This window comes from Crotalus tigris, unplaced genomic scaffold (genome assembly GCF_016545835.1).
Source record: "Crotalus tigris isolate CLP2741 ecotype Arizona unplaced genomic scaffold, ASM1654583v1 scf7180000023830.6690815, whole genome shotgun sequence".
Taxonomy (NCBI): domain Eukaryota; kingdom Metazoa; phylum Chordata; class Lepidosauria; order Squamata; family Viperidae; genus Crotalus; species Crotalus tigris.
In genome coordinates, this window is record NW_024100214.1 from 4,899,503 (window position 1) to 4,922,098 (window position 22,596).

Here is a 22,596-nt window from a genome sequence, read left to right on the forward strand (position 1 = left end):
TTCTGTCCTGTACAGGTACTTTTAACAGCATTAAAGAAAAACGTCTAAGTATTTCATTATATAACTATGTTCCTTGGATTTTCAGCACCTGCCTTTGTCATGACAAATGTCCTGTGAACCAAGAAGAGCTTCCGCTTTGGATAGTGTGATGGTGATGAAGATACTTAAAGATACTTGCTATGAAGATACTTAAAGTTATTAATGTGATGGTGTTCTTTTAACTTAGTGTTACCCAATAGGTGTTGAATTGCTATATTGCCAGTATGTAGAAGGGAGATTGGAATCTGTTGCTAGATATTTAGGTGACCTACAATATCCCAAAAAGAGGTTCCAATTATTTATTTATTTATTTATTTATTTATTTATTTATTTATGAGACTTATATACCGCTTTAAGTGCAAGCACTCTCTAAGCGGTGTACACCAGTAAGCAATGTATATATATATTTACATTGCCCCCAACAATCTGGGTCCTCATTTTACCTACCCCGGAAGGATGGAAGGCTGAGTCAACCTTGAGCCGGTGGGATTTGAACCGCTGACCTGCTGAACACAGTCAGCTAAAGTGGCCTGCAGTACTGCACTCTAACTGCTGTGCCACCTCGACTCAGCAAGAAAATAGTCTTTTCATTAAAATTAATCTCCTGAAATAAAGTCTTAGAAATCAAAGAGTAGCCTTTCACATGCCATTAGTGATTAAAGCAGTCTATAAACTTAATAAGTAATAAGGTTAAATATGAAAACATTATTAGCTGGTTCAGTTTGGGTACTGAAAATAAAATCCCAGCTTAGAATTATCTTGGCCTTCTAAACACAAAGATTCAATGAGTGTGAAGCCTACCTATCTTGTTGTGATGTTGCAGAAAAAGCAAACCCCCCATCTTTGTAATGAATGGCCAATATGCACAAAATAGACAGCAAGGCTATTCATCTAGATATCCAAACTATGAAACATTTGTTACTGTTTGTCCTGTAAAATTCAGGAAGCCTTTGAAGTTATTGTTTAATTATTGAGCTATGTTATTAGTTTCTTTCTTTTTGAATGAGTGTTAAGAAATGATTAATGCTTACCTATTCCCTGCTGAGATTCTCCCATCCTGTTCACTTGTGACTTAATTTCTGTGAGTAATCTGCTGAGTCACCTACTTTTATTTGTATAAAGGGGGGCTATTCAGGAGTATTTTAATATTTTTTTAGAACTCATCTTTTACTTTTAGAACCTATGTTTCATTTGTATTGCCTTATTTTATGATACTGGTCTTCAGAGATGGCAATCTAAAAGCTGTCAGTAAGGTGCTTGTAAAACAGTCAAAGGTAATGAGCAATGACAACTAACAGCAATGGAATTTCAAAGTCACTCTTTGTTCCTGTACAGGGGAAAGCAGCAAAACCACAGAAGAATTGGAAAATAGCATGTACATTATTGCTTAAAGTCATACTTCTCCCTTGTATGCACATTTAATAGGACAAGAGGAATCAAAAGTGTCAACTGCAGGATGGAATAGGAATTTCTACATATTTGCCAAAATTGGCTACTGCTGGACAGCTTATTACTGTTCACTCATTTATGAATGTGGGTAGGCAATATCTTAATTGATAAGCTCTAGAGAAGTGCTTCTCAATCGTGGCCACTTTAAGATAAGTGGGACTACAGCTCCCAGAATTCCTCAGCCAACCATGCTGGCTGGGAAATTCTGAGAGTTGAAGTCCAAACATCTTAAAGTTTCAAGGTTGAGAAATGCTGCTCTAGAGCAGGGGTCCCCAATCCCCCAGCTGCAGACCAGTACCGGTCCACGGCCTGTAGGCACCAGACAGCACAGCTGGAGGTGAGCACGGACAAGTGAAACTGTCCATGCGTGGGATCTAGGTTGTGCGCTCCTCCCCCACCCCAGTCCATGGAAAAACTGTCTTCCATGAAACCAGTCCCTGGTGCCAAACAAGTTGGGGACCACTTCTCTAGAGCATGGGTACCAGTTGGTCCAGGGGTCAAATCCTAACCTATACTAGTTCTTTTTTGAATTATAGCCCTGAGGTAGTGCTTCTTTACAGAAAATGAGAATAATGTTCTAGATTTCTTATCATAGTCAACATATTGTCACATTTCATGTTTTTTCTTTGTGTATTAAAAGTTTGTATTGAAGCAATTTATACAGTTTAAATGGATAATACTGTACCCTAAATTGGCTGCTTTGTCTTCAGTCAAGTATATGTGTCAGATGTAAGATCAACACACACACACACAAACACACAAACATTGCATGGACTCATGAAATTTTAGTTTTGCAGAGGGACCTCTTAGTTAAGGGTGTTAGGCTTTACAGACATAGTTGGCCTTGATTTATATGCTTGACTCTCTTTTTGTAATTGTAAACTTTCATTCTTATACACTTCAAAAAACCATGAATACTAAAGAAGGGGAAAATAACTTGTATAAACCTACAGGCCTCAACACAGGGTTGCATATTCTTGTCTTCCTTTTTTGGGAGGGGGTGCTTTTGAGTCAGTTTTTACTCCTGGTGGCTGCCTGGACAAGTCCCCGCAGGTTTCTTCACAAGAATTCAGAAGTGGTTTGCCATTGTCTACTTCCTCGGTCTGAGACAGAACAACTGGTCCAAAGTCACCCAGCTGGCTTTGCTTCTAAGGCAGGATTAGAACTCACCATCTTCTGGTTTCTAGCCTGATGCTTTAACACGGCTCATTAGCTTCCATTACTGGAAAAATAAACAATGATCTACTGTTCATAAAAGGATGGAAAGAAAAGAAAGGGCTGAATTAATGTCCCTTTGCTGAAGGGAAGGGAACTGTCTTTAGATGGCCTCTGAGGGGACTAATAATGTATACACATCGACCTTAAATTCTACTGGACATTAAGATCATGAACAATATAATCATGATCAGGAACACTTCCAATTATGTTAGCCACAGATTTAAAGGTATATAATTTCTTTTTCAATTATGCATTTTAAGTCAATCTTCTATCAGCCTGAATGTATTAATACACATATTAGTGCTCACCTACACTGATAACCCACTCATTTTGGATCATATATGATTAACTACAGCAGGACAGACAAAGCCAAATGTTTTGATCTAAATCTTCATTGTTGAGATGGCGAGCAGATAATCTACGCTAGCCTTTCACTAGCCTATGGTTGTAAGCAGTGATGGGAATGTGCTTGAAAATCTTTTCCTGCATGTTGTTCTATGTATGTTAATGCAGACAAAAACGAAAAAAAGGGAAATGAATGTCTGTTTAAAACCTTTTTGGTTAGTGGGGAATTTCTTCAAACTTCCCAATCCCTTCTTGGAGTAATTTGTTTCTTTAAAAAGCAACTACAACGCATGTTTACAGCATGGGCTTTTTCCCCACTAGTGAATCTATCCTATTTAAAGGTGAAAATGTGACAAAGCAAATTAAAGAAAAGGCAAAGAGCTGAAGGGGCCAACTACAGAAAAGAAGGACACATGGAACACCAAAACTGGAATGACACTTAAAAGAAAATCCAGAGGACAGTGACAGAAAGGTGATTACATATTCACTGAAGAATAAATCTGTTTGAAGTAATTGCTTGTTTTTCAGTGGCCAAACTTTCTTTTCTAGGAGATCTTTCCATTTGACTCCATGGTCCCTTGGAATACAAAGGAAGAGAGGACTGGTGTGCTTTGTAGGCAGTTGCTAGAATGATCAGTGTGTATCTATATGGATGTATTCAGACATTAGTACTTGAATGTTATTACACTGATTTAAAGAGTAAGAATTCCAGTTCTGTTTACAGCCAGATCTGACCTGACATCTGAAACCATTTCTTCCAGCGAGCTTTCCCCAAAGACCTCTCATTCTGTGACACAATTCTGAGAGTCCAACGCATGCCCCCAGGGCTGAGGTGCTAAGCTGGCTAAAACCAAATGCTAAGAAATGGCTGTTTCACATCCTCTCTATCATCATGAGAAAGGGCTCCCTATAATTTGAGGACTGATGAAATAGGGCTAGATGGAACATTTCTATTTGTCAACAGCCTGCAGAGAGAGAGAGAGAAAAAAGATTAAACTCAGCCTCGAACTAAACCACAGTCTGTGCAAAAGAGAGCTGCTCCTTTCTTTGTTTTCTTGTCATTTAGAGAGAAGAATTTATTTTGTTGGAGCAAGTCTGAGTTCCCACGATGATACCATTTGAGTGGTGTGACAAAACTAGGGTGATCCACAATTTTTCCCATAGAGGATGATGCAGTTTATTTTACATAGAAAAAATATGACAACAGGATGGAGGGTCCTCTCTTTCATCTCGGGGAGAAGTGGCTGACGGACCCTGAAGATGATTTTTATGCACAGTAGGTGTCCGTCTTGACAACCTGACAATACATGGTCATTGCAAATGTCAGTCCAAGAATCTGTAGATACAAAAATCATTATCAGGATTAAACAGCATGCAACTGTATCCCTATTCTTTAATGATATGCACAGTTGCACACTATGGATCCAGAAGGGGTAATGAATTTCCCAACCCCCCCCCCCAGGGCACACCAATTTTACATAAAACAGCCCTCCATAATCAACAGGGCATACTCAACTTGGGGCTAACCTAATGGAAAGCCAGTCATGAAATTTCTTCACAATCAAAGAGAAAAGAGAGGAAAGAAACCTGGATTCTAACGCAATCGTAGCTTTATTCAATATTGATGAAAAAAAAATCTTTAGATTAGATAATTTGGCAGAGGGGCAAACGCCCCTTTCCATTCTCTCATTTCTAACAGGATAACAAATTTGGAAAGAGCCCTGGAGGTCTTCTACTCCAGTTCCCTGCTTGGGCAAGAAACCCTATATCAGTGGTGGTGAACCTATGGCACGGTGCCAGAGGCGGCACTCAGAGCCCTCTCTGTGGGCACGTGCACCATTGCCCCAGTCCTAGGCCTTCAGCTGGGTTTTATAAAACCTTTTCGCTTTAGGCCTCCGCCACCGTGTACAAAAAAAAAAAAAGGTTCAATCAATCAGTCAATTTCAACTTCTCACGGGAAAAAAAAAGATCTTGCAAAGTTGGAACTGATTGGTTGAACTTTTTAGTCCCACCCAGTCTGCCATTACCACCGCAGCCACGCCCACCCAATGGACCACACCCACCCAACTGGCCACACTCAGCCAATGGGCCACACCCACCCGGCACCCGATGATGCATAAATGGGTTTTGGGTTGCAGTTTGGGCACTCGGTCTCTAAAAGGTTTGCCATCACTGCCTTATACCATTTCAGACAAATGGTTGTCAATTCCTTCTTAAAAACCTCCAGGGCTGAAGCACCCGCAACTTCGTGAGGCAAGTTGTTCCACTGATTAATTGTTCTAACTATCATCCCAAAGGTGCTTTTTCTAAAGGCAACTGGAATTTGTTTTTCCTTGAAAACATTTCGCTTTTCATCCCACAAGCTTCTTTAGTTCTGACTGAATAAAGCTTCTTGGATGAGAAGAGAAATCTCTTCAAGGAAAAACAAAGAAAGTCTAGTTGCCTTTTGAAAAAGCAACTTTGGGATAACCATGACCTGGATGACTGAGAATCTCCATAGAATCTCTGTCAGGAAACTTCTTAATTCTAGGATGGTTCTCTCCTTGATTCCATCTACTTTTATCTAGTTTGGCTATCTATGCCATTATTGTGCTTGGGCATCTTGCTTCCTTGTGGACTTTCTGCCCAGAGAAAAGAGTATTTTGGGGGCAATAGTTAGGCTAAGTGTTGACTCCATCTGTAGACATTGCCAAAGGGCAGCTAAACCCTCCATATTCTGTCTGCCAAACTTCCTCCTCAGTTTTTTGCCCATGCACAGAAGAAGTAAGGATTTGTTACATGGCCTGTCTTCCTTTACTCTGCTTTGTGCAAAGTTATGATTGTGTGTCCATTATGGTTTATAGGCTTCTTCTTGTGCAAATACTGTAAATAATCTGCACAAGACTGTATGCTACCAAAAGGCTGATGTACAGTACAGTACTTCCTTTAGCTGAGAAATCCTGGAAAACTGCAATTTTCTGAAATGTGTTATGGAACTCTAATAGAGAATGGCCAGCTCTATATCTAATTTTCATTTTCTACTATTTTCTGGGAAAACCATGACAAATAATCAGGTATAAAAATAACAGAGGATTACAAAGTAGAAATGTATTTTATCTACTCTAATTCTGGAGAGTTGGGCATACTTAAATCCACTGATTTTAACAGGATTAGCTTCCTTATTTCTGTATTAAATTGCGACATTAATTTGGAGAGAGGAAAAAATCATACAACCCTACAGGATTAATTCTAAATGGTGATGACATGTTTAAATCGTTGGGGCTGTATGTTAACATCATATTTGCCTGTTTTTTTGGCTCAAATGTGGTACAATATAAGAGATTTTAATCACGGTTCTTGTTTGTTAATTTTAAGTAGTTTTATACTGTTCTTAGGATCTCAGAACAACATTCTGAGGATTAGAGGAAAAGATTTAAAGTGTAAGAGGCAGTGAAGTGATCAAGTCAAAATACGGTAATTACTGAACAGCCCTGCTTCCAAATAAAAATTCATTATGAGGGATCTCCTACAGTTTAAGCTAAGGCACAATAAGTCAATTACTATTCTCCATTAACTTAAGCTTAACCAACTTTATGGAGAAACCATTGCTATTTTATATCATCAGATACTCTAATTAAACAAAGGAAGGATCATTAAACATCCATGACTTGTTGATGTTTGCACGTCTGCACAGAAGCAGGAGGAAACAAAACAGCATTCAACATAAAGAGACAAGTTTTCCTTAGATCAATCTTCTTGCAGTTCTGTTAGGTAAGGCTATAATCCTGGACCAAGTTATCAATGAATAAATTCAATGGAATTTCATTTTGAGAAAGATTTATAGGAGTTTGCTATTAATACCAGGTTATATTTGTGAAAGATAAACTGAGATGCATTTAAATCCTTCACCTTGCTAAGATAAACAGAAAGCACCAAGTAAATAAGGGGAACTTTTACCTGAACCAATGCTGTGCACAATCCAAAAATTCCGACTGCTATCAGGTTCTCCTGAAGCCATAATTTCACCGTTTCGTAGCAAGGCTGGAGGGAAAAAAAATATGCTATAAGGAAGTAACCTGAGAACCTACAACTCATATCAACCTTGGTAATCGGCAATGTCAATTTAAGCTTTCCAGTGAAGATGAAAAGCATCTCTAGGGACTTGCTTGCATTGAAATATGTCTTTAAAGGCCTTGAAAAACTATACAATTGAAGATCAAGTGGATACTCTGTGCAAGATTCATTAACAAAAAAAAAAGAATGTCTGCTTCTCGTGTATGCCCTACAAATCAGACTGCTGCATTTCTAAATTGAATAGTAAATCTTAGTGCTTTAAACAGAAATGCTTGGCAAGAATTTTAGAAGGCAATTTTAGGCCAATTATTGCTTAAACAAATCATTAGCCAAATACTTCACCTTGCCTTCTAGCCACCACAAAATAACCAGATGACATTACATGTGTTCTAACATGTTAGGCCCACTGTCAGTATGTTAAATTTTAGCACTGATAATTTCCTAGGAGGGTTTGCTGGCCCAACTCATAAAGACAAGAGTTTTTAAAATGACAATTGAATCAACAGTAGCATTTACCTTTAGTTTTGGTACATTCCTGTGACAGATCACCTTGGACTTATTTTTTCAGCATAAGATAACTTTTTGAGTGTGTTCACAAGAGATGTGGTTGAACGTGAGTCTCCAAGCCCATTACTCTATCCACACCCTGGTAATTTCTTGTATTCCTGGATGGATTCCAGAGTACTTTCTGAACGGCAGGAATGTTCCTTGGGAAAGATGCTGTTCCTCCTATAGAAAACCTCTATGTACTGATTATTTCATCAGAGCTGTTTCCCCAGAGTTTATCACTGTCTGCTGTGACAACAGGCCAATTGATGCCAATCACCACTGCGCACTGGATGTTGTGTGTGCAATCTCCTGAATTGGCAACATAAAACTAGGCAGTATTGTCTTATACTGTAAAGTCTTGTTTTCTTGTTTCCTGATCTCATTTTGGGCACATTCTGGAAGATGCTAAAGCTTGACCCTGAGATTCAGAGAATGGAATTCTCTGGGACTGCAGAAGGAAGGAACCTCTACCCCAAAACAATATTTGAAGATTCTTAGATCTGAAAAGGATCCAAAGAAAAGGAAAAACATAACCAGAGAAAACAGCTATTCTGTCCTCCACAGAACCTTTGGTTCCAGTGAAAGCAGCCTTTTAATTTATGGCATCGCATGGTGGGAAGCTAAATACTCAATAAAGCAAGTCAAGTCTTTTAAATATCTTGGGATTGTTTTCCTTACTATGGGCAACTGAAAATCTCATGCCGATTAGGTTACCCTAAACACACAAAAAACAGCATTGGCTTTACAATCTGTCTACTTCTTCAAAGGAGCTCAGCATATACCTGCAGCGATTAAAATCTTTTTAGCCAAGATCTGAGCCCAGCTACCTTCTGGAGCTCAGTTGGGCCCCTACAGGTCATTCCTTTCCCTTGAAAGAGTTCCATCCAAGGTCTTGAGATTAATTTTTCAAGTATCCCGCTGTGTTCTGAACATGGTGTTTTGCTGTGAAGTTGGCCTACTTCAAATAGAAATTTTCCCCTAGATTTTCATTTTCTTCTATTGGTTTAAGATCCCTTTTATCAGTTCGCGTGGTCCCTCTAAGTATGATCAATAGCTTTTGATCTTCCTAGTGCTAGGCAATACATGCCAAATCACAACTTTATGCCTTTCTGTGGCCAGCCATCACTCTAACCATAGGCTATGAACACACAGTAGCTGATCTTAAACAGTGGGCCATTGATTTAAATCTGCAAGTAGATTTACCAGTTCTATCTAGAAACATCTTCCTAACTCACTGAACATCTGCTCCGACTAGCCAGATATCTTAGTCACATAATGATTCCAAAATTTAGAAGGGCCTTATTCTCCATCAATAATTTTTGTCTCTTTTATTCCTAAATAATGATGAGTTTCTGGCAAATTGCTAAATAAAAATTGATAATTTATGGAGTAGCTATTCAAAATTCTAGTCTATATAAGAAGAGTATTTTAATTTTTACAACAATCAATATTCAGCAAATATTGTTTTCAAAGAAACAACTGCAAGGAGTTAGCTATTAGGATACATGCAATATATTAGCCAATATCATTTAAGATGGCTACTAGCGGTCATAGCAATTCAACTTATTTTTCGTGATCATAGAATATTTAGACAGGCATTCTCATTCTGCCTTTATCGTTCCTATTAAAGATACTTCAAAATAACCTTGTTGTTCATACATCAACTTGGCACTGAGCTGAGGAAAAGGGGCAGTTTCAAAAAATCCCGGGTTAGGAGGGGTCATGTAAGCTCTCAAGTCCAACCTCCAGCTAAATACAGAAATCTATATTTTCAGCAACTGAAAAATAATAGTCTGCATGCTCCAGAAGTGCTTTTTCAAAAGGCAACTGGGCTTTTCCTTTTGAAAAAGCACCTTTGGGACAACCATGACCTGGATGACTGAGAATCTCCAGACAATAGTCTGCATGCATTCATGCAGTGAAAGAAGCCACTTTAGGAAAAACAAGCAAACAAACAAACAAAAAAAGACCACAAGGGCAAAATAAAGTTTTTATATGCTATCCTTGTGCTCCCAAAAGTGCTTTTTTTCAAAAGGCAACTGGATTTTGTTTTTTCATTGAAGAAGTTTCATTTCTCCTCCAAGAAGTTTCTTCAGCTCTTCTTCAGTCAGAGCTGAAGAAGCTTCTTAGATGAGAAGTGAAACGTCTTCAAGGAAAAAACAAAGTCCAGTTGCCTTTTGAAAAAAGCACTTGGGACAACCATGACCTGGATGACTAAAACTCTCCATAGACATATCCCTTGGCTTTCCTCCAGGCGAACCACCTCATTTCATCCCCCAAATTTCCTTTCCCTCTCTCTTTTTCAATCTACTTGCCTCTTGTCTTTCCCCAAGCTCCTCCTGGAACCGAACTGGGTCCATTAGGCGTCTGGGGCGGAACCACCTAGTCGGCTCCCTCTCCCTGCAATGGGGGAGTGATGCTCTGAAGTCCAGCCTCAATAGGAAATGATCTGTCCATGACAAGGGCGAGATCTCTATTCCCCTTAATTCCAGATCATGTCTCCATTGCCCCGAGAGAAACACAAGGTCGAGTGTGTGACCACCCCTATGAGTTGGGTCCTGAATTACCTGGGTCAGGTCCATGGTTGCCATGGAAGCCATGAACTCCTGTGCTGCCTCTGAGCGATCGCTGAGTGATGGCAGATTAAAGTCCCCCAGTACTATAAGTCTGGGGAACTCCACCGCCAACCCGGCTACTGACTCCAGCAATGCAGGCAGGGCTGTTGCAACGCAGCTGGGAGGTAGGTATGTCAGCAGCAAGCCCAACTGAACCCGTGAACCCAACTTCAATAGGAGGGACTCACACCCAACAACCTCCGGGGCAGGAATCCCACGAGGGCTCAAGGACTTCCGAGCGATGACTGCCACTCCCCCACCCCTGCCCTGATGTCGAGGCTGATGAAGCACCACAAACCCGTCCGGGCACATCTCCGAGAGGGAAACACCCCCCTCAGGGCCCAGCCAGGTTTCGGTTATACATGCCAGGTCCGCCCCGCTGTCCAATATTAAATCACGGACAAGGGGGGCTTTGCTGACAACGGACCTGGCATTAAGCAACAGCAGCCTACAATTAGGGCCCTGTACTCCCCTGTCACCAGTACTACAGGATGAGCCTTTTGAGGGGCCGGAACAAGGAATCGCTCTAACATAGCGAGTCCTCGTTCCCCAAAGATGGCCTGCCCCTCGGCTCCCGCCATATCTGCCCATCCCAGTCATGACCGGGATGCTCCGACCTTCTCCCCTCCCCAGAATACCCCCACCCTCACCAGCCTTCTCCCTTCCTGACCGGACTCGCTTTCCATACAAACCAAGCCCAAGGGTAAGTCCTGCCCCCCCTACTTTTGCTATTGCACTCAGCAGAGGGGGTACCAGGCTCCACCCCCGACTCCACCATTCTCATACCCCAAACACTCAATACACATTCACACTCAATTTATATACATAAAAAGTAAAAAATTTCCGCATTCATACACCCTAAATACAATAATAAATTTATATATAACAGGGCCACCATTCATCTACATGCATACTCACACCCACTTCTACTACTGACACTTAAAGGTGAACTACTTATTAAGACTCTTCTTCTCTTGGTTGGTTGTCTGAGAAGTATGCCAAATTAGGATGAATGAGTCAGAATAGCCTTTCTGCTAGAGGTTTAGTCAGCCTTCAGGATGGGCACAATAGCATGTCGCAAACAGGCAAAGCTTTGACATTTTTCTTTCACCGGTAGAGTCTAAAAATTCTAGTCTTCTTAGTTGACTCATGATTTTCATTTAATACTCACAGCTTTCCACCAGGTCCCTGGGGAATGAAGACCACAGCTTTCACTAAATTCCAAGCAGCATGAATCTGGCACCCGTGTGGTATTGTACACTTCAAACCAGTCAGTGTAGTTGGAGACACCACAGCATCTGAACTGGAGGGGAATAAGAGAATTACAAGGAGCCTTAGTCAAGAGGCCCTTTAAGGATCAGGTTTAATGGGCCCAGCATGCCAGAACACTTCTGGACTGCCCGTCTGGAAAGAGGAAGTATTATACTTTTTATTCAAGTTCATTCATTTCTGAATAAAACATTAGGTAAATTTCTCCAGATTAAGCTAATTTACCTGAGAAAGTTAGAGTCTCCCAAATCTATTACAAAGCAGTCCTCCTTTAATGACCCTAATTGGGACTTGAATTTCCATCATTAAGTGAAGTGGTCATTAGGTGAGACATCACATGACTACACTGCTTAGTGACGGCAGGTCCAGTAGTCTCGGTTGCGGTCATTATGCCAGAACCACACTGTTGTTAGTCAATGATCTCATGCTTTTCCTGCCCTGCTGCATTCACTTCCATTTCAACTCCCCCCAGTCTCCTCTCTCCCTCCCGCCATCTCTTCTCTTTTGGTCACCCCTCACTCTGGTCTGCAACCCCACCACCCCTCACTCCATTGCCCCTGCCTTCCTCTTCTTCCTGCTATTGATGAGGTGTGACCACCCTGGCCCCTTCATGAGCTGGCCATATGCAGTCTCAGGAGGGCTTTGCAAGGCTTTTGGAGGACCTCATGAATAGCCAGGCTGGGCAAACCTTGTCAGCACTGGGAAGTGGATGGTAAAATTCAGCTTGGGGCAGTGAAGAGTGGTGGGATGATGGTGTGCAGGGCTGTGGTGCTGCAGGGAAAGATCAGGACAGCAAGGATAGTAGAGTCTAGGGAAGCCAAAAAGGCAGAGATGGGGCAGATACAGGTGGGTAGGAATTTAAGCGTAATTGAGAGTAGTCTGCCAAGCACTTGAATTTTGATCACATAATTGTGGAGAGGTTGTCACAGCCATAACTACAAGAAGCAACGGATGGAAACTAATCAAGGAGAGAAGCAACCTAGAACTAAGGAAAAACTTCCTGAAGTTAGAACAATTAACCCAATGGAACAACCTGCCTCCAGAAGCGGTGAATGCTCCAACATTCAGAAGAGAGTGGACAGCCATCTGTCCGAAATGGTCTAGGGTTTCCTTCCTGAACAGGGAGTTGGACTAGATGACCTCCAAGGTCCCTTCCAATTTTATTATTATTATTATTAAGTAGTGGTTGTAAACATTCAGTACCATTGTAACTTCAAACAGTTGCTAAACAAGTGGTCATGATGTGAGGACTACCTGTACTGGTGGCTCAATTCCCTTGTTATATCAGAGCAGAGAGCCCAGGGGCATCAGAGACCCCCTATGTCTCTTTACATCCATCATAACATCAGAACAGAACATCCAATGGATAACTATTGCATAAGAGGAAGATCTCTTTGCTTCCAGATAATCCTATACTCTTTAAGACATTCCATTAGGGTACAATATATATGGGAAAGAAAAAAAGTAAAAAAAAAATGCCTTTGCCTTATCACCACATTCCTATTCATTCTGAAATGCTCCTAACCAGTGATTCTCAACCTGTGGTCTGTGGACCCCTGGTGGGCCGCCATGTCATGGGGAGGGGTGCAAAGGCTTGAAGAAATGTTATGATTTAAATCTTAAGTCTTGGGCGTTCGTGGCCATCAATTGTGGCCACAAAAGGTACTTAAAGGAGGTTCGTGGTGAAGACTAGATTGAGAACCACAGCTCCTAACTATTCAACATGGCTTGGAAAGTTGTTGAAAGAAGTAGATGTCTTGTCCTATTGTTAGACAACAGAACAGCAAAAGAACTAATCTTCAACTGTGTGGAAACTAAAGACAACATTTTTTATCAAGTTCCATGCATTTTACAAAAAGTGAAGAGAACTAGAATTACATCAATGTGTATTGGGGGGGGAGAGCCAAGAAAAACATTTCCACTATTCTTTTTGCATGGGGACTTAAAAAAGAAAAGAAAAACATGTCTCAGAAAATTGTTTGTCATAAGTCATGATATTACCAGCATTACAGAGTACAGTTGTATTATTTTTCAAAAATGTTATTACCATCCAAAAAAGTGTTCGGGTTACAGCAATGACAATTTTATTATATTTTGTAAAGATGTGTGGCTTCAAATTCTTATATGCTCTGTTTTGAAATTGTCTTTGACATTTACTAATGAAGTCATGAACTGGGAACTGAAACTGCAGGCAGCCAGGTTTTCCAAATATCAGCGTGTTAAATGTTGATTTATATCTCTTCCATTGTAGCTATTTAGCATCTGGATGTGAACCTTAGTTTTCAACAAAGAGAACAATCTGTAGATTGTTCTAGGTCCTTTTGTGAGATCTACTCTGCAAAGCTGAAAAAAAGGTAGTCACACTGTGCAACTGGGCAGGTGAGTTCATAGATTGCTTTCAGTTATGCCAACCAGATAACATTTAATTAATGAGCAGCACCCACTGAATGTGGGTTTATTTATTTATTGAATAGGTTTCTACGGCTGTCCATTTCATACACATGACTCTGGGCAGCTAACAATTATTGCATGATTGGGTTGTGGGATAACTACCTAGTTCAGTTCTCCAACTCTCAAATGATGAGATGGTTGGGACATTTTAATTGCCTACTTGCACATGGATGTGGCAAATTAGCATTCTGAATTGTTTCAAATTGTCCAATTTGCTTTTGCCTTTAAGGCTGAGAAAAATGTGGAAATTGTGAAATTCCCTTCTTTTTGTTTCACGCTTTTAGAATTCCTTGCCTCTTGTCCCAAAGCAAGTAGATTTCTTAATGCATAAAACTATGCCCTCCAACCTTTCTGAAGGGACTGCAATCAAAAGCTCTGCATTCTTTTATTGTCAAATATTGCCTGAAGCAAGTTTCCCATGGCAGAAGTGACTAAGGGGGATAACTGAGAAAAATAGCAGATCTTTGATCCTGCCTGCAAGTACACTTCGACATATATGGGAAATCTGAGTCTTTTCTCTGTAGAGATGCCAAGGTAGTTATGTTATTTATTAACTATTGAAGTCAAGCCTCACAATGAATGGATTCTGAATGTGAATATTTGGGGTGCATAACCCTAGCCTGAAAATGGGTAAGTATCACAAGTTATGTACAATTCTTCTCCAGTTCAAAATTTTAATTGAGCAGGGAATGGGGGAAAATTGACAGTACAGTGGGACTCTTTAAATTAACTTTTGTAGTTTTGTTGTTTTGTCTATTCATATAAAAATATTGGGAGAAGAAAAAACTGTGTACTAATTTACATTCCAACATAAACAAGTTGTACGCAGTCATATTAGTCATATAAAAAGAAAGAAAAAGAAACAGAGAATATAAAATATTGGGATCAGTTACATTTAGTTCCTATTTAATTATTTTTCAGACAAATGTTTTAAGAAAAACAGCATACGGAGAAACTGTGAGTTGGGAAATTTAGATTTTATCTGCTCATTGGAATGAAGTCTTCTATCTCATGGTTGAAGAAATCCTACTACATTTACAATAGGAGATCCAACAGAACCAATATTTTAAAACTGAAATCTAATTATGTTGTTTAATAATTTAATTCTGCCAACAAATTAAAGTCTTCATATTACGACAATATATTTGAAAATCTATTTCTATTCTGCCCCTGAGTCCTGATGAGCAGGTCACTAATCTTCTGTGCCCTCATATTTTTTTTTTCTATCTTGGTATTCGTAAAATTAATGCCTTCTTCTATTTGTGCAAAGTAACACGTCACAGCAATTTGGAATTGAGAATGTACATCCATACAAATGGATGAGAGGCATTTGGACAAACAATGTAGCTTCTTCAACTGGAAAGAGAACAAATTATTTGGATTGTGATTAACTATTCCCATTATGCAGATTATGCAAAAGCAGTATTAAACCAGTGATGAACTGTATGAAAACTGGAGCAATTTTAAATACCAGTGGAGAGTACTGGCTAATTCAGGTGATCTGAAATATAGCTGCAATAACAGGAATATTTAATTATTTTTTAATCAACAGAAACAAATTGAGATGTCTCATGTACATATAGATGACTAAATTTAAAATTAAAATGGACACTTCACTATTTTTAAGAGAACAACCAAAGAAATGCTATTGCATAATCAACACAAGTTTTACTTGGTTTACTGAGAACTGTGCAGGACAGTGTTTTAAGAGTTTTAGAATCCATAGTAAGAATTTTGGATCTCTAGAAAAAACATACTTAGAGACTAGAGCCTATATTCCAATCAAGCTTGCAGCATCCCCCAAGCATATTAGTACCTATAAAATTGCTGCAACCCTATTAAGCCATTATCAATTTTACTGTAAAAAATGTTTCAGTAGAAACAAATGGTATGGCAATTCTGGGGCCAGGACAAGGACAAAGTGAGACTAAAATGGTCTCAACATCTAATATATATCAAAGTCTCAACTGTTGAAGTTCATTCTTCTGATTTCCAGGGCTGGCTAATCAATGAAATCTTTAGGATTTATTTGTATGCACAAATTTTCATTGGTGAATTGAAACAATATAGTAATAACAATATGAGTTCAGGGACACATGAACAAAAATTACACACACACATGCACAAATACACACACAAACACGTCTGTGTGTGTGTGTGTGTGTGTGTGTGTGTATGCAGGGAAATATATACATGTTTCCCTGTGCTCATATTATTATAACTATTGTTTCAAATTCATATGAATTGCAAATTACATTCTGTGGGCTTTGTGTGAGATGGAAAGCTGATTAAAAAGTCATAACCCTGATCCTCATGTTTCTCAGGTTCTTTTATTCTCAAATGTATAGCTAGAATAACTATGTTCCTTCTCTTGACTGCTGACCTATTCAGTAGTGCCTTGGATGCAAAAGAGGAAACAAACAAGACTGAAGAAAAGTGCTTGTGAACGTCTTTGTCTCACTTTCTCTGGCATCACTCATGTTCTAGCTAGCAGGATGACTGAAATGTGGTATCTCCTGTGCTCTGTAATTATTTCTGGGATTTTTTATTTATTTTGTCTGTCTGTGTGTGTGCCTCTCTGCATGCTGATGAGCAACAAAGCATCAAATTAACCCCTTATTTGTAGATTTCAAAGCAGGCCAGGGAAAGATCCATTAAACATCAGGGCCTTAATTCCAGCTCAGGTACATTGCAGTGGTATTTGCTTTTTTCAGGCAAATGCTTAAATAAAGCCACCTTAAATTATCTCCATTGGAAATTCAAAGCCAGGCAAATGGGTGTGTAGGAGGTGTGTAGCACCTGCTGGCATTAAGGGAAAGAACAGTGAAGAAGTACAAGCTTACATCTGTTTGTATGATGCTCCATGCATTAGTTAAACCAATATTTCCATCAGTTCCATACAAATGAAGCCCTTTCTTCAGGTCCCGCTGAGCATACTTATCGATCTGAAAATAAAGCAAATAACAGTTTTATATATGTAGGCACTCAATGTGACAAATCTGTGAAATGACACTTTTGGGCTGACTTTTCCTCTGAAGAGCCATGACGACAATTGAATTGCAAGTGAGGCACTTAGGACTATTGCAGCATCCCCAGGGTCATGTGATCAAAATTCAGATGCTTGGCAGCTGACATGTATTTATGACAATTGTACTGTCCCAGGATCACCATTTGTAACCTTCCCAGCTGGTTTCCAACAAGCAAAGTCAATGGGGGGGAAACTAGATTTGCTGAACAATTGCATAATTCACTGCACTGATTTGCTCAACAGCTGTGTCAAAAGGATCCTGATATGGGGCAAATCTCACTTAACAACTGCCTTGCTTAGTAATGGCAATTTTGGGCTCAGTTGTGGTTGTAATTCAAGGACTGCCTACATAAAGAAAAATAGGACTCTGAACAATATATTTTCCTAACTTCCCTATACAATTTTCCAATATTAAAAATGGTGACTGAAAATAATATTACCTAGCTATTATAAAGACTTCCAGTTAGCTTGTCCATCAAAAATTAGAGTTTTGTTTTTCTATATACACATCATTATTTAGTGTTTACTGGAAATTTAATGAGGTAGTACCTGATTTTTTTTATTACTATCTGTAGTTTCTTTTATCTAGGTATTCCTTTGGCTGAAAATCTATTCAAAAATCAATTTTAAATTGATCTAAACTTTGTTGGAATCTTATTACTGCTTACTTACTATTGCTTTCTTCTATTGTTTTTTATAATTCCACATTATTATAAAGAGAAAAAAACTTCAAAAAAGGATGTGTAGAATAGCTTGATATTATGAAAGATTTAACCATACAGTAGAATGGAATTTGTTATTCTTTCCAGTTCATTTCCAATTTTAGAGATATTTCTTCAGAGAAAAGACAGTTTGTGATGAATTATGATTTCCATTCAAAGGTTTTTGTTATGGAACAATTGAAATTCAGTGGTCACGTTTCTTACAGTAAATATTTAGAACAGGGTCTTCAAACTTGGTCCTTTTATGACTTGTGGACTTCAACTCCTGGAATTCCTCAGCTAGGCACACTGGCTGAGGAGTTCCAGGAGTCGAAGTCCGCAAGTCATAAAAGGGCCAAGTTTGAAGACCCCTGGTTTAGAACCTATAAAAAGCCCTAGTCTTAAAGAACTGAGGGCTGTGAATGGTGATAATATTTTTTCAGATGATGAGATGTTGTCTTCTATTATATTACTACGGGGCAAATTTATTAATGAAGGCTCTTGTTTAACAATTGCCTTGGATAGCAGCTGTTTGTAGTACCTACGGTGATGAAACAGTGACTTTGCAATCAATGCTTGCATTTACAGCCTCCACACCATCCTTCTCTCTGTCCCATGTTCACCATTACAGACAGTTAATACATGTCATTCTGTGCCTGACCTGTTTTTTCTCTCCCCCTCAAATATTTTGTAGAGTGGAGAAATTGCCTAAACAAGCCACCTTCCTGACCTGCTTTTCTCAGCAGTGCAATGGTGTCCCTAAAAAGTGCTAACCGCAAATTAACAAGCTCAGTTCTGTGACCTTCATTGGTTGATTAGAAGGCCGAGTGGGCTCTCAGCTGTTGCCTGAAATTGACAAGATCCTAATCAATTTCACACTGAAGATGTTTGCTTGCTTCTTAAGCAGCTCATAGCTCACAGTGCAGTAGGCAAAACAGCCATTTGCAGATGTGCATTCATTTCGATGTACTGTATATTCCTTATTGTGTGTCTGCTTACTCTCTGATGACTTCCTCTCCAATGAAAGTAATTATTTCCCTTCTTGCTAATTATCCCAGCGCTGGATTGAGCATTCCAAAGGATAAGGGGGGAGGGGATAAATATACAGGGGCTATAAAACTTGCCCTTTTAGCTTCCCCATGAGTCAAATTTTTCCTGCTCTTTGGGGTTCAGCCTGCTTGGAGTTGTATCTTTCAGTTACTATAAAGCAAAGGAAAGCTGAAGTAAAATTAGAAGCTCCTGTCACATCATTTTTCACTTAGTGACCACTCTGTTTAATGACTGAGTTGTTGGTCCCAATTGCAGTGGCTAAACAAGAACTATCTATATATAGCCAGTTTAGAACAGTAACAGAAAACATTGCCTTTACTCAGCATCACTTTCATACTAAATTGAAAACAGTCATCTGGAATTACTGTGCTAACTGCAGTGAGACCCCAGAACAAACGTAATAGATGCAATAGGGAGAAAAGAAGTGACGAACCAAAGCACTGGACAAGTATAGATGGGCGATAGTGGCGAATATCTGTAGCTCGGGCATAGGATGAGGCTGGAGGTTTGTTCTCCGATCTTGTGGGTTGGCGTCCAAACATTTTGTTACCAGGCTATTTAGGGATTTAGGGCTTCCCTGAATTCTGCTGAAGATGTTATCTAGCCTTGGTAATGAAACGTTTGGAAACCAACCCACAAACTTGGAGAATGAGCTTCCACCCTCCAGTATAGATGTGTTAGTTTGCAAAAATTGGCTACAATATTGACCCATAATTTTTCTGCAAAGTAACATGTGATGGATTGATCCGGGATGGAAAAAAATCTAGGAAACTGCAAAAATGTCAGCATTGTTTTTCTTTGGTGAATTCCGCTGCCTTCCTGTCACAGCTATACATTTTTAGGGTTCTCTTAACAAGGCTGAAATCTGGCTCTACTTAATGTAGTTGCTGTAATTTGTTTCATTTTGTAGTTAAGTTCTAATAACAACAAATCAACCTTTATAAATTGTCTGAAGGGTCCAAAGGAATATTTTATTAACTCTGATATATCTTAACAGACTTTCACATTTTACATAATAGACTGCTTTGCCATACATTTCTGTTCACTAGGGAATCACTGATTACAATTTACATACATCAAAATCAGTGTCAATAAGTGAAAACTGCAAAGGTGCCTTTACCTAGCATAGAGGTGATCAGCAGATAACCTGAAATATATCTTTCATGGGTAGATTTAAACTTGTTTGTCAGGAGGGGATGAAAATTATGCTTGTGGAGCATTTTCTAACAGAGAAAAGGATGAATGGACTGAAGTTGCCTTAACTCTCGTGATTCCTCTGCTCTCCATGGGCAGAACAAAGAGCCACGGCAACATTGTTTTGCAGCAGACCTGGTCCTCCTATCAAACTATATTCAGAAGGTGCTGCTAGTGAATATGAGACACCTTGGTTGGTGACTTTGGTTGTCCCATATGGTTCTTTCTAGGTCCCAGTGCTTTTCATTAGCTGCATGAATCTAGTAAGGTGAAGGTTGCTTGGAGCTTTAGGATAGATGAGGGAAAATACGCAGGGATGGGATCAAGATGAGTTTGACATGAGGGGTCCTTGGTGCTCTCTGAACACTGACAGTGTTACCTACTTTGGGTAATGAAACGTCTGCAAGCAAATAATCAAGCTCAGAGAGCACCAAAGATTCCTCATTTCAACCCTGAGTCACAAATATTCTCCTTTATTTGCAATTTTAACATGTTGAGCCTTGAGTAGGGGATATTTTTCCTGTCATGAATCTGGCCATTAAGATTTCCTGACTAAATTCCCCCTGTGAGAGGCATTGTTCTGAAGTGATGTAATGTACATCCCTCCCTCCCACCTTTGGCTTTTCCTTTCTCTCTGCATTTACAAACACATCTCTTCTGCCAGGCCCTTTACTGCTAGCTGATTTTAGCCTTGTTTTCAACTTTTTGCTGCCTGACATACTTGTCTGAGAAGCAAAGTGGAAAAGATTGCTTCCAATCCCCCTTGCAGAGACATGTCAATTTCCCTCAGTGTGATAAGGTGCCTCCTGGAGTGTGTGGTTTTGCCCTAGCAAAGACTCGGGGGAGGGGCGGAGGCCAAGCCATGAGAAACATCCCACCTTGCCAAATGCAGCTTCTACACACCACCTCTACAGAAGAGTAACGAAGCATTTCAGTCTGTGGCTTCACTTTGAAAGGATGCTGTCAATGAAATCTCAGTGAAGTGAAGCTACCTTAAAGAGTTGCATAGTTCCAAGAGAAATTGAATAAATAAATTAAAAAGGGGCTTTCTTTGTAACATATTCCTCATTCTTTGCTGCACTGGAGATTACATAAGCAAAACTGGCATACTCATACAATGTCAACTTCGTTTAAAGAAAATTTATATAAAATGTTTTATAGATGGCACTTGCCACCTAGGCTTCATTGTTGCTAGGATTGTTATGGGGATGGAGGGTTGGGATTACTTGTTGCTGAACTCCCCAGCAACTGTCCTGGTACTTGTCTTTAGGCCCCCCAAGTTCTCACCTCAGGCCCCATTGTCTCAGCTCGCCACACGCACTTGGCCCTCCTTAGTTACCAACATCCTAGGCAGCAATTATTTTATGCTGTAAAAGCATCTCAATATCTGTAAATAAATATTTCTGACCTTTCTGGTGATTGCTTCTTTCCTCCCACTAATAAGAGAGAAGAAGCCATAGAGAAAGGACAAAATATCCAATTGTTTTCCCCTGGGTGAGACTTCTAATTTCATGCCTTGATAATCATTTTCTACAGATAGCGCAGAACTGGAAATTGAATGTAAATACAGAGTCCCTAATCTGGAAGGTCATTTACAGGAGCTCTGCTGCTTTCTGGAGAAAAGATGTGATTGAAGGGAATACCAGAAAGGACACCTTAAAATCGGGGTGGGATGTTATTCAGCCCCTGAGTTTGCTATACAGATGGAAGATGCCCATTTTAGAATGGAGGATGCAATTAAGTCCTAGCCATGGGAAAATACCAAATGTGTATCTTGAAAAAGAGAGGCTAATTAAAGATCTACTGTAACTTTAATATTTTAAACAGATTTGACCATGTTGCTTGAAAGTCTTTTTCTTTGCCAATATTGATTGCCACAAATGAGGCATGGATTTCTTTCAGTGTTATAACAACAAATCTTCTAGGAATTCCTCCCATGCTAAAAGAAATCCATATAATTTTTAGAACGTTAATTAGAATAGTACACTAGTAAAATGTAATACAAACTAAATGTAAAAGAATAGGAAGACTGCAAGAAAAAGAGAAGGAAGAAGTTAAGAATAAAGAGAAATACTGACATTGTTGATACTGTGGACTCTTAAGTCTGTTTATAACTTTCTAAGATCTAAATCTTATTTTGTTTTTTTCTATTTCAGATTCTAAATTCTTTGGGTTATGATTAAGATATTTCTTCATTCAGGATTGAAGGCAGATTCATCTAGAATTTTTAAATTTGTTGTTCTGAAGATCTGTAAAAGTAAATAACAAGCAACTTCTACAAGTGATTGGAAAGTAAGGTTTGAAAACCAACTGTTCTTTAAATGTTTCCACCACAGTTGTGAGCAAGATAGCTAATACAACTGTCTCCTGGGAGTCAAACTTGCAGAAAGCCACTGTCTTTCAATCTCCTCACAAGAAGCAACTGTTTGAAGTACATGTGGGTGATCTCCTGTCTTCTCCTTGTCCAGAGAGGTTCCAAGGAACTAGTCTGCAGAATGGGACAACTTGCCACAGCCAACTTGCTGCGGCCAACTTGTCATGGCCAACTAACCACGGCACACTTGCCATAGCCAACTTGTCATGGGACAACTCACCACAGCCAACTCACTGTGGGACAACTCACCGCAGGACAATT

At 39.5% G+C, this 22,596-nt stretch overlaps 1 protein-coding gene across 3 annotated transcripts in view; it reads right to left on the minus strand.

Annotated features, from left to right (window-relative positions):
- Positions 1-489: 489 nt before the first annotated feature.
- Positions 490-22,596, minus strand: part of TSPAN4 (tetraspanin 4) — a 692,998-nt gene continuing 670,891 nt past the window's right edge. For all 3 annotated transcript variants that reach the window (XM_039321934.1, XM_039321933.1, XM_039321932.1), the window contains 4 exons: positions 16,832-16,933; positions 11,440-11,571; positions 6,988-7,071; positions 490-4,387 (listed from right to left, as the gene is read on the minus strand). In XM_039321934.1, the coding sequence (XP_039177868.1) occupies positions 4,319-4,387; positions 6,988-7,071; positions 11,440-11,571; positions 16,832-16,933 (387 nt within the window). In that variant the 3' untranslated portion in view covers positions 490-4,318. The remainder of the gene's footprint in view (positions 4,388-6,987; positions 7,072-11,439; positions 11,572-16,831; positions 16,934-22,596) is intronic.